The sequence below is a fragment of the Pelobates fuscus genome, chromosome 2 (assembly GCF_036172605.1).
Source record: "Pelobates fuscus isolate aPelFus1 chromosome 2, aPelFus1.pri, whole genome shotgun sequence".
Lineage (NCBI taxonomy): Eukaryota > Metazoa > Chordata > Amphibia > Anura > Pelobatidae > Pelobates > Pelobates fuscus.
In genome coordinates, this window is record NC_086318.1 from 155,058,150 (window position 1) to 155,070,710 (window position 12,561).

The following is a 12,561-nucleotide window of genomic DNA, read 5'->3' on the forward strand; positions in this document are numbered from 1 at the left end:
ATATACTTCAGAAATGTAATAATTTAATAAAAACGAGATTAAGTTAAAATATGGGTTTCAAGACTCATTTGGTTGACTTACAATTACAGGTATACCTAAAATGCTTGAAGCATTTATGCTGTATGCTAGACTTAATTGTGTTCAAATGGCAATTCTTGTGATTAATATGTGTCTGAAGGCAATTTAACAAAAATGGTATTCGTTTGAGAATTTGACATAAGTGAATATGACAAGTCAGTAGAATGGAACTTCTATAAGTTCTTCTTTATATTCACTGAGCTATGCCTTCTCTCACAAGTTGACATGCATGAATTGAATTCGTACAATAGCCCTTAGTCATTTGTATTATTATAATGTGCATATCAGGAAGTTACTAAATTTCAGATTTTGCTGTTTTTAGGCAACATTGCAAAAGAGACATTTAAAGAAGCATAAGGGACATCAAAAATGTGATGTTGATGGCTTTGTACAGAAATATATTTAACACGTGCATTTACAAAGACCAAATATTTGAGAAATTCACAAGAAAGTGACAATCTACCTAGTATATTTTTTTCCCCCCTCATAATTTCAATTTAAGCGAAATGGAATCCTGTCAGTTTGTAGGGGTTGCAACACTGCACTGTACAAATAGTTTTGTGATCCAGGACTCATCCTCTCCCCCCCCCCCTTTTTTTTTCTTCTATTTCAATCTTTGTAAGTATGCATTACCAATCAAAATATATACATATGCAGGATGTCTGAAGCAAAGATTTCTTTATACATATATTCTCTAGCTCCAATTATAAACTTGTTTCGGTCTTCTGCCGTGCTTGTGTTTCCCAGAGCTGGGATGTCCTAAAACTTTAAAAGAACAAAATAAATAAAATCATAAATTAAAAAAACAAACAAAACCTCAGTCGGTCCCTGATGTATCACAGAAACTTGATAAAGGACTCAGAGCTAGCATACCCAAAGTGTCATCTCTGGCCAAAACATCCACAAAAGGAAATGGATGTAATGTGTACACATGTAACAATGTCAGTAATCTGCCCCAGTTTCCACAATCAAACATGAAAATGTTCTCTTGCCTTATGCATAGTCAATCTTCCCATACTAGTCCTGTCCATCACTTGCAGACTGTTTTGCAGAAGGCTATTGATGTTAGGCACACCGCGATAACAAGATTGATGTCTGCATTTGTAAATATTTTTTTTCTGCAACAGTCTAGTCTAGAATACAGAGATATGCACAATGTCACTGACAATGCAGGTTCTTCTCATACAGATAAAAATCATCTGGGTATTCTCCAAGTTTGGTGAGAGAAAAAAAAAAACATTAAACAAATGTTTCAAAATTCTATTCAGGTGAATAAAACCAGCCTTCAGTATTGCAGACAAAAGAGCTTCTCATTGTACCTCCTCTATTTGTCTATTAGCCCATCCTCTTGGTTGAGCCAACCACAAGTACACAAGAATGTTGCAGGGCATGAAGTGGGATTTCTTATGACAAATAAAACGAAAAAAAACAACAAAGTGCTTCAGATGTTGGGAGTGGTAACAGGGCAGTGTCTGGGTGCTTTTTTTTTTTTTTTTCAATTCATAAAATGTAACGAAAAAACTGTTGTGGACTGATTGAAGCTTTAGGTGTTGTGTGTCATGATTTTAATGATGCTGATCCTGCACAACAGTGATGGGAAACATGAGAGTGCATCAGTTCCGGATCCTAGATGAGGTTGTGGAATCAAACTGTGGTGGGGGACAGATGTTTTGGAGGTGCTAAATCCAGCAGGGCCTGCACGGTTCCTGCTACTTCCACCAAACCAGTTTCTTCAAGAATATGGGGAGGCAGACACAGACGGTCCTATACAGGATAGCAGTGGAAACAGGGACAACAAAAGACAAACAAAATAAAAAAAACAAAAAAACTAAATGAAAATAATGATAACATTAACTAAATGCAATAATACATTGAAACACAATATAGCAAATAAAATAAAACATAAGTGAAAACACAAAACGAAAAAAAATAAAATCACAAAACTGCTTTGCACTGCAAAACAACAACAACAATAATAATAATAATAAATAATCAAACTTGTAAGGAAAGATATAAATTTGAGTCAGTGACAGATTCCATTAGGCATAAAAACACCCAGATGACCATGTGTGATGAAAAGCAGGAAAGGGTTACAGCAGACAGACACCAAGGGTATGAATGAAAGCCACATCAATCTCAGCCAAGGAGAAAGAATAAGACACACAGAGAAGATAAGCATCCTTTGAAGTCTGTAGCAAAATTTATTTACAAAAGTTCAGCAAAAAAACAAAGTGCAGTTGGCATAAAAAGACGGAGGGAACAGTACATGTCAATGCTCTGACTTATGGTTAATCCAATACATTTTAATTTTATCCATAACAAGAAATTATCAAAAAATCATTGCTACAACTGGAATGAGAAATTCAGTATGACTAATGGGATAGGTAAGGCAATGTAAACAAAGTTAGCAAAACACCTATTTACCAATTGTTGACCTTCAATTTGCATAATGGAAAGAACACATCCACTGGCATAAAGGTGGCATTGTACTGATCACTTTATTTTGTAAAACGGAGATAACACATGCACTAGTTTCCTCTTCCTCACACTGCTGTCAATTAAGAGAGAAAACAAGGAAGAACACAGACAGAATATTTACATATTTTACAAAGACAGGACAAGAAAGAAGACTGTCAAACTCATTTCTTATGCCTCATAAACGCATGAAACATAATAAGCCCTTGTCAAAATGTAAAAATATAAGTGTCAAAACACCTTAGAATTTTTAATTTGTTGAATTTTGCTGACTGAAACTTAACTGACTTAATTGAAAATTGTCTTCTGATATGGGTTACGGGTAAAGACTAGCCACTAAACAAAATGTTTACATTAAAGAGAAACAAAGGGTTTAACTCGTAACCTTTTCATAATGCATGAAAATAATCTTGAAATAAAATACTTTCCAAGATCACCACACCAAGACACCATACAGCTAAGATAATCAACTACTTCACAGACAGTATCCTTGGCAGGATGATGCTCCACATATTAGAAGCCTTTAATGCTGGTCTATCTATGGGCCTGACCTTATTACATAAACCTCTGTCCAGCAGCAGTTTAAGGGATAAATACTTATCAACCATCAGATTTCCACTCATCATTCTTTAAAGTGACACACCAAAATGGCAGTGATACCTATTTTTTAATGCATTATAAAAACAAGGCATTACCAATAATTATAAAACAACACCCACAAACCTCACCATTGAAGATTTGTATTAGACTCTGCCCAGAGGGTCTAATTTTTCTCAATAGAGTCTCAAATTTTCCAATAAATTCCAAACCAGCAGGGGTTTGAAGCATATATATGATGATACAAAGGATAGATGCCTAAATTGTTAGCTGCTGGCACTATCATTGTGTTGCCTCACTCAGAGAACCTGTAAAGGGAGGTACGGACTATAAAGATCTACTCTGGGACAGTGTGTGCACACCATACAAATACTGCAGCAGGATTTTTGCAAATCAGTTCTGTAATAAGCAGCAGTGTGCAATGAGACATTGCACCATTATCTAAGGAGGGTAGGTTCTGGTGCTTGGAGTGTCGCTCTAGAATTTATGTGAGTGAGTTTTGAATAAACGTTATAATAGTAGGGCATTCAAAGCTTATAATGACTTGTTATTAAAATAAGGTTACAGTCGTGTAAACTGTGCAGTAAATTGTGGTTCAAGGAGGTTGTGGTTATCCCCATCATACCTTATTTGCCACGCAAACATACAACTAGCTACAGTCTCACATAAACACACAAGATACTAACAAACATTTAACATAATTATTCCCCCTTTACTGCTGCATTTCTGCTGTGAGTAGAGGAGGGATTTTGGGGGAGGAAAAATCAAGATGCAGTACTTACCGCCATGGTGCCCTGGGAGCACATGATGTCAAATTTGAGTCAGGGCGTTGCAGGAGAGTGCAAAGTGCTTGAAGCTATCTATAAAAACTATAGCACCCAGAACCCAGAAAGGAGCAGCTACCTTGCAGCCAGTGAGGGGAGATTTTTAGAATCTTTACGCCTGGTACCATTTCTGTGTAGTAATGGCAATTTGGCTCTGTGAATTTACCAGGCCCAGTTTTAGAAGTAGTGATACTTATACTAGAGAAAAACAAAAGCTTAACTGCTTTAAAAATATACTGAATACAGTCTTCCTCTAGTTAGCTCCCTTGGAAATGTAAATCACTGAAAAGCTAGAAACACATACACACAAATATACATTTAAAAGAAGAAATAAAGAATTGTTATGCTTTCCAATGCTTTAACACTCTATGCCACTGTGATGTGTTTCAAGTAGTATCCAGAGGGGAAAAAAAAGCTTTAAGTTGGGTTTACATTTTCTATCCTCCCTTATATCACATCACACAACCTTTCGTTAAATCAGTCTAACATTTAAGGACAATTTTGGTTGCAGTGCAGATCATTAACAACCCCAGCAAAGAAGGCACTGGATTATCACAGTTAAGTCACTATTCAAAGTAGTGATGCAGAAGACGATTTAGAAGAACACCTCAGTACACATCAGCTCAGATAGCACAGTTTCTTTCTTGAAATATCTGGTGCATGTTGATTCACAGATACTCTCAATGTCTTACCTGGTGTGGTAGAGGATCAGAAAGAAATGGTATAAAACTTTGGTAGAAATAAAGCACCAAATCTAGTTAGCTAGGGAGTTTCCTTTGCATAGGTATAACAGCTCATAAATATTACAGGCAGCTGTTAATAGGTGAAGACATGCTACAGGGATTTCCTCAAAATATTTGAGCAGTACAAGTGGAGCTTCATTTTACTGGCAAAACCTTAGTGGGGATACTGGTATTAGTCTTTGGAATAAACTGATGTGGAAGGTTTAAGGCTTCCATTGTTAATGTCTTTATGTTCAGTAAATACAGCATATAATAAGGTATTTGTGCAAATAACTGGACACCTAGTAGCATGGAGGGTAGAAAATTCAGTTTTACCCCTCATTAACAGTCAAAGCATAGAAGCAATATAGGTGGGTCTCTTTTTTTGTCAGTGTATTCTTTAACAATCATTTTGTGGTACCTGAGGCTGACCTTCATTTCCTAGATGTTTGCAAAAAATACTCTCTGAAGCCTCAAATTATGGCTTCTTCTTCGTCCCTTAATGAAGGTTTTATTAACAATACTTGTGACCATCTCTTACAGTAGCAACTCAACACTGAAATTGTGCTTTATGAGCAAGATTTTTGTGGAAGAATAGAAACGGTTAGGATTTTAATAAAACCCATCTCATAAGTTAGTAGAAAGCGTACCCCCCGCCTCTTCAAGCCTTTGTCCAGAAGGTAAAAACCCAGCGATAGAGCAGGAAGAGGAGAAGCATAAGAGTGCAGTAAAACACCCCAAAACCCAGGAGGTGGGAGGGAAGAGCAGGTGCTTGTGAGCCTTCTCCAAAAGAGAGAAGACTTTCCAGAGTCCCCATAACGCTGCAGAAGTTTAGCTGGAGGATATCTGAAGGAAGACAAACTTTGTCCTGTCCAGAAGGGGTGAGCAGGGAAGGAAAAACAGAAACGCAGAGTCAGTCATGCAAACACCAACATGCAGTTAGAGTCACATCACTGCAGATTTTAGAACCACAAATAGGGTAGACAAGCCAGGAGAATAGGCCATAGACAGCAAATGTTCTTACCCCATATTAGAAATTATCATGACAAAGCATTTTCCAGTTTAACTTGTTACATAAAGTTATCTGTTAACACTGTATTGCTCCTTTCAATCCCATGTCATAACTATTATGTTGACTACTAATTCATTATTACTCTATGGTCAAATATTCATAATGGTGATTAATGTCCTGATATAAAAGCCAAAATCCCCAGCACTTTTCTACAAATGTTCAGTGTGTTTCTTGCAAACTGTTTACTATTCCCAAGAACACCCAGAAAGTAGAAGTACAGAAAAGGTTGTGACAGAGTTAACCAAGATATAAATTACAGAGACAAAAAGTAAAATAGACAAAACAATTACATTTTACTAAAATTACACTAAAGGTTATTTTAACTTTTGCTTCATTGTTTCACAGTTTCTGCAAAAGAAATAGATGCATATTATGCAAACTCTAAGGATTCCGTGTAGAGTAATCATAGTAGTCATAGGTGCAGCCATTGTATTCCAGGTACACAGTTGTTTACTCACCTATGCTGCATTTTTAGCCCTCTATCAAACCATAATGATTCCTTCGGTGGATAATTAAAAACTGCCAGAATGTTGAGACCACTCCTGTTTAATCTTCCTCCATTACAAAAAAATATATATATATTTTCTCTTCCAATTGAAATTATGTAGTACACGGCTAGACAAATTTACTTTGAATCTGGAAGTCAGATTTTGTTTTTGTTTTTTTAAAACTAACAAAGCTTTAAATGTGTAAAGGGACAGTAGTGTCACTAGAACCACTACAGTTTAATATAGTGGATCTGGTGTCTATAGCTTGTACCTGCAGGCTTTTCAATGTAAATACCGCCTTTTCAGAGAAAAGGCAGTGGTTTATATTACTGCCTAGTAGCACTTCTAGTGGCAGTCACTAAGACGGCCACTAGAGGTGCTTTCTAGTCCAGTGCTGCAGCTACATTCAGTGTCTTCACATTCTGCATGAAAGCAGTGAAGGATTCCCTTAGAGATGCACTTATTCAATGCATCCCTAAGAGTAGATGCCGAATGGCACAGAGTGGCATTTTGCTGCACCTGAACAATAGCCTCCCAGTGATTTCCTGTGAGTGTTTACAATTTTGAGATGATCAAAATTGGTTCTCTCAGTCATGGAGGCAGGGCCAGTTGCAGCAAGATGAACACAGTGTGGAAGAAAAAAAAAAAAAAACAGAGTAAAAACACCTTTCCCATGCGATCATAGGGAGGCTGGTCATCTAAACAGACCAACTGACTGACAGACACATACATTTACTGACACACACTCTGACAGACACACACATTCAATGATTTGACTTAAATTTTTCCCATACACTCCCACATTATTGTTATTTTTTAAAATTATTTTTATGTCCACCCAACCTCCCTACCTAGCATTTATTTGTACTACTTTACTATAACCAAATAAGCTAAGCTTAAGTGGGAAAGTATTTGGAATTTCATACCGTTTGTTCTATCCTACTGGGATGCAAAAAGGGAAATTTGTCAAGGCTTTACAAATATGACCAGGAAGACAAATTAGGTGGGTGAAATACTCAAACCACTTATGAAAATACCTTTTGCTTGTGAGGAAGGAAGCAAGGTACATTTAAAAAAAATGAAGGAAATGTAACTTGTTTTTGAGGACTAACACGTATTTTTACTAGAGCCTCAAACCACTGAAAGAGAAAATCCAAATTTCTAGCAAACATGGAACACAAGTTACAGTAGTACTGCAAATGGTGGGCAGATGAACAGATGCTATCCATACCTGAGGAACACCTATTTTTCTGCAAGCTTCAAGGAAGTTTTCCACATTTCGTCTGCATTTTGCCATAGTGAGCTTTGGCTATTAAAGAGAGAAATTATTATTTAGGAGGAACCATACACACTCTTGCCTCTTTTAAAAAAAATACTGCTATATACTTACAACAGCTGGCGAAGGAACATGGATACTTGGTACTGATCTAGGCCGTACGTGATTGGCTAAATGGCACAGGACCACACCATCTGTCAGGGCAGCTCCCAAGTCGTCGGGGAGGGAAACTTTTAACCGTGACTCAATGTTCTAAAGAAAATAAAATATCTTGTCTTACAAATAAAGCCATAGGCATCTGCAATAAGGTAAGCTATGCACATTACCGATGATCTGTATACAAATAATAATTAACATAATTAGCATTAGCCAAACAAAGCAGTAATCAAATTCAAGATGAGAAGCATTCTTATTGCAGATATACCGTAACTACAAAAATACTCTCCCAAACAAAATCCTAATCACAGTTCAGTAATGAGAACCTCTATGGCCTAATGTTTGAAAAATACTTTATCAAAACTGATCCCAAAAAGGCAAACACTGATTTTGAGTTAAAGGACTGTGAGAAGGAGCCAAATCTACTCACACAAACTGATATAAGCTAAACCTTTTACAGGTCCCACCTCTAGGACTAAAAAGTAAGGTTGGGTACTAGTATCACTCCATGAAGTGATAGCCTCCATAATAGCCATTTGTGTAACAAGGAGGCTTTCTAAGGCAAACCACCATCCCACAACGGAGAAATTCTGAACACATATTGCGACTCCGATGCTAAACTATTCAATCCACAAATCATAGTTTGCAAAGAACTTCAACGCTAAAATTAAAAATTAAAGTATCACTAACTCAGAAGCTGTGTAAACCCTGGAATAGGCATTATACGTAAAGGGATACTCTAAGCAGAGCAAGCACCAGGACACATTTAGCTTTATGATGCAATTATAGTGTACAGATACAATTAGGTTTGGAAATATTTGGACACTAACACAATTTTCATAATTTTGGCTCTATACACCACCACAATGTATTTAAAATTAAACAACCAAGATGCACTATAAGTACAGACTTTCAGTTTTAATTCAAGAGGTTGAACAAAAATATTGTTTGAAACATTTAGGAATTGCAACCATTTTCATACACGGTCAATTTATATCAGGGGCTCAAGTATAATTGGACAAATTAACACAATCATAAATAAAATGGAACGCATGGAAATCACCAAACGCTCCTTTGTGGTGCTTTGACAGGCCTTTACTGCATCTGTCTTCAGTTGTTGTTTACTCATCGGTCTTTCTGCCTAAGGTTTTGTCTTCAGCCAGTGAAATACAAGCTCGATCGGGTTGAGATCGCATAACTGACTCCGCCATTGCAGAATATTCCACCTTCTTTGCCTTAAAAGAAAATCTCCTGGGTTACTTTTGCAGTATGTTGTGGGTCATTGTTCATCTGTAAAGTGAAGAGCCGTCCAATAAACTTCACTGAATTTGGAAATCTGAGCAGGCAATATATCCCTATACACTTCAGAATTCATTCGGCTGCTTCTGTCACATCATCAATAAACTCTAATGACCCAATACCATTGGAAGCAATGCATGCCCATGCCATCACATTGCCTCCATCGTATTTTACAAACTATGCGGTATGCTTCAGATCATGAGCTGTTCCAAGCCTTCTCCAAACTTTTTTCTTCCCATCATTCTGGCACAGTAGTTTCGTAGTTTCATCTGTCCAAAGAATGCTATCCAGAACCAGGCTGGCTTTTTTAAATTTATTTTTTTATGTTTTTTGGCAAAGTCAAATGTGGCCTTTCTATTATTGGGGCTTATGAAAGGTTTGCTCCTTGTGGTGAACCATCTGTATTTACTCTTCTGAAGTCTTCTCTTTATGGTAGAAATTAATATGCCTACCTTTTGAAGAGTGATGGTCACTTGGTTGAATGTTGTGAAGGGGTCTTTATTGAACCCCTTAAGGACACATGACATGTCTGACATGTCACGATTCCCTTTTATTCCAGAAGTTTGGTCCTTAAGGGGTTAAAGGATGGAAAGGATCCATCCTGCACTCATCCACCACTGTTTTCCATGGACCTTCAGACCTTTCTGTCTTATGATGCTTTGTTTTTTTTCCTAGAATCTACAGATGTGTGCTCCACCTATTGTATGTATCATTTGTATTTCTTATAAGTGGTAGAAGGGGTTCCCACTTAGGTGGTTTGTAGCTGTTCAGCTACCACACTTTTTTTTCTTACTGTATATCTATTTCTTTTCCACTTTAGAATGTAATAACTGTTGATTTGGCCACTCCTGCTACCTCTGCTATTTTTTTTTTGCCAACCTAAGGATGGCCTGTTTCACTTGCATTGAGAGCTCCTTTGAACGCATGTTGAGGGTTCACAGCAACAGCTTCCAAATGCAAATGCCACACCTAGAATCAACTCCAGATCTTTTTTTTTGCTTTTTAAAATTCTTTATTTAGGTTGTGCATGGATTAACAGACATGGTCACACCGCCACAACAGCCGGTGCCAACAATAGACAGTAATAAACAACAGTGTGGCTTGTTATGCAGTGCACATTTTGTTTTGTTTTTTTAATAGTCCAATGTTAACCAGTAGGCTAGAGGTACAGGTCTAGGCTGAGTATGTCCTGCATTTTCACACAGGCACAATTTCAAGATATAAGCAAGTGCAATTAAGTGTAATTACTAAGGTCGTTTATTAAGCTATTCAGTCGATTTTAACTGCTATCCGTCGAGACCTGAGCTAACACATTAGATTTAGCCAACGAGATACACTTTTAATATACTTGACTAGTTAATCAAGAATACATTGGTGGTAGTTTGAACGAGTGTTCTACGAGTGAGACCCCCTGGGATCCCCTACATGTGCAAACATAAGGACATAAAACAAAATAAAAAGAGAGTAGGTGTCAGCAAATAATATACTTGTCCAATTGAGGCATATAAAAACGGGTGGCATTGGGCACCTTGCCTGATAGCGTGTCACAGTCACTATGGGGTCAGCCGATGCCCAGTTGTGGCTGAGTGTTGTTCGCCGTAGCACTTGCCTTTTCTCCGGTGTGTGGGAGCTCCAAACCGCCGTCTCTTGTGGAGGTGTGTTTGTCGGCAGGTTTGTTGGTGGGTATGTTGCCCCCTTAACAGGGTGCTGCACGGCGTTCTCCTGTGTTTGGCTGGGGCAGCGCTGTTTGCTCCGTCTTATTGTGGTCGCCTGTTTGGGTCTTTCACCTCTCAGGATCGCCTGTCTGGTTAAGCTTATCTTTCCTTTCTGTGGCTTAGGTCTCCGATGAGGGTGCCGTTGGGCATTCTGTTTCGGTATCTCCTGGACCCCAGGTCCCGGTTTGCCGCTCTTCACCCTGTGTCGTGCGTGTAGTCTCGGGAGGGTGCCCTGCTGGAGCTCCGCTTTCGCGGGTGTAATTTTTGGAGGAGCTCGTGTTCCGCTTCTGCATGCCTCATGGTGAGTTGTTTGGCCTGTCGGCTTTTGGAGATGTGTGCACCGGGCACTGTAAGTGAGCCTTCAACCGCTGCCAAAAGGCGGTGAATGTTGCTGTAAGCCGGCGTTCCGTGTCTAGCCAGGCAGGTTGTGGACATGTGTGTGTGGTGTCCGCCATTTTGAGGAGCTTTGTGGTAGCACAGTCCGGGCTCGTTGTGATTGTCTCTGACCAACCGTTTTGCAGGGGGTAGACCGGGATGACCCCCACCGGTCCAGGCTCAAGGCTTGAAGCTTGGTCGGTCGTGGCAATGGGAGAACGGCCGTCTCTCCTGTGCCCGCCGTCTTGATAGGCCTCATCCTCATGTCAGGTGAATGGGGTTGGTTCGGCGCTTATTTAGTGTCTTCGTGTACACCCCAACATCACCCCGCTCCAGGTAGCCTTTCTGGCCCGATTAGTTGCCGTTTTTGGCTTGATAAGTCAGCTTTTTTTGTCGATATTTGCAGGAGCTACTGTAATCAGCGTCTTCCCTGCTCCATGGTCAGGCCCCGCCCCCCTACTCCAGATCTTTTACCTGCTTAATGGATGAAGAAATAACAAAGGAATAGCCATCACCAGTCCATGAAACAGATTTTGAGTCAATTGTCCAATTACTATTGGTCCCTTGAAAAAGAGGGGGCTACATATCAAATGCCTTAACCTAATTTGGATTTGAATACCCTCAAATTAAAGCTGAGAGACTGCACTTTAAGCTCATATTCATTATTTAACTGTAACTTGAATGTATTTTGGAAAACAGCCAAAATAACAAAACTTCTGTCAGTGTCCAAATATTTCCAGACCTAACTGTAGAAGTTAAATCACTTTGTTTACACAGCTTTTGCCACCCCTACCTGTCTGTGACTTACACCGTATCCATGAGGAAAAAAAATAATTACAAGTTCTTATTGCCTGCCTATTAACTGAACTTTACTAACACAAATGAGACAACTGCAGGCTCCAACAGAGCAGGAAAAAGTCTAAATCAAAAACACTGTGCAATAAGCAAAGCATTGTATGCTCTAGCTGTGCTCTGCATTATACCATAGTGTGTTTAGAGTTCAAATACTAACCTTCCTTAGCATTTCTGTCACTTCCACTTCTTCTTGTCTTAATTTAGGACTGTGTGTTGTTCTGGAAGTTGCAGACTCACTGGGAGAAGCATTGGGTGGTGGGGTGTTACCTAAACAGAAGCAACATTTTCAATAGGCTATTACTTGGATAAAAAACAGATGGAATGCACAACACTATTGCATAGTAAAGCAAAGACAAGGCTAAAGGTTAAATATCCATTACAAAAGCAAGCAGAATAAGACAATCTTCCAAATGACCAGCTAAAAGTGAGCACACAAGACTCCACAGGAATACAGAAATCCATTCTGCATTTTGGAATTAAGCATGAAGGTACAACAGTGATGTTTGAGAAACAATACCATCCAAACCAGGGTTGCAACCCTTGCTTACTACGATATGGATATGTCCTTTCTGTAATTTGATATATATAGCACTGGCCTTACATAATATTCATTTACACATTACCACATG

The 12,561-nt window shown here is 38.6% G+C and overlaps 1 protein-coding gene across 6 annotated transcripts in view; it reads right to left on the reverse strand.

Annotated features, from left to right (window-relative positions):
• Positions 1-677: 677 nt before the first annotated feature.
• Positions 678-12,561, reverse strand: part of LRCH3 (leucine rich repeats and calponin homology domain containing 3) — a 99,312-nt gene continuing 87,428 nt past the window's right edge. For 5 of the 6 annotated variants that reach the window (XM_063442864.1, XM_063442860.1, XM_063442862.1 and 2 more), the window contains 4 exons: positions 12,090-12,199; positions 7,647-7,784; positions 7,488-7,565; positions 4,724-5,564 (listed from right to left, as the gene is read on the reverse strand). In XM_063442864.1, the coding sequence (XP_063298934.1) occupies positions 5,358-5,564; positions 7,488-7,565; positions 7,647-7,784; positions 12,090-12,199 (533 nt within the window). In that variant the 3' untranslated portion in view covers positions 4,724-5,357. Of the gene's footprint in view, positions 1,843-4,723; positions 5,565-7,487; positions 7,566-7,646; positions 7,785-12,089; positions 12,200-12,561 lie in introns of those variants that run through there. The other variant, XM_063442863.1, reaches the window with a different exon arrangement.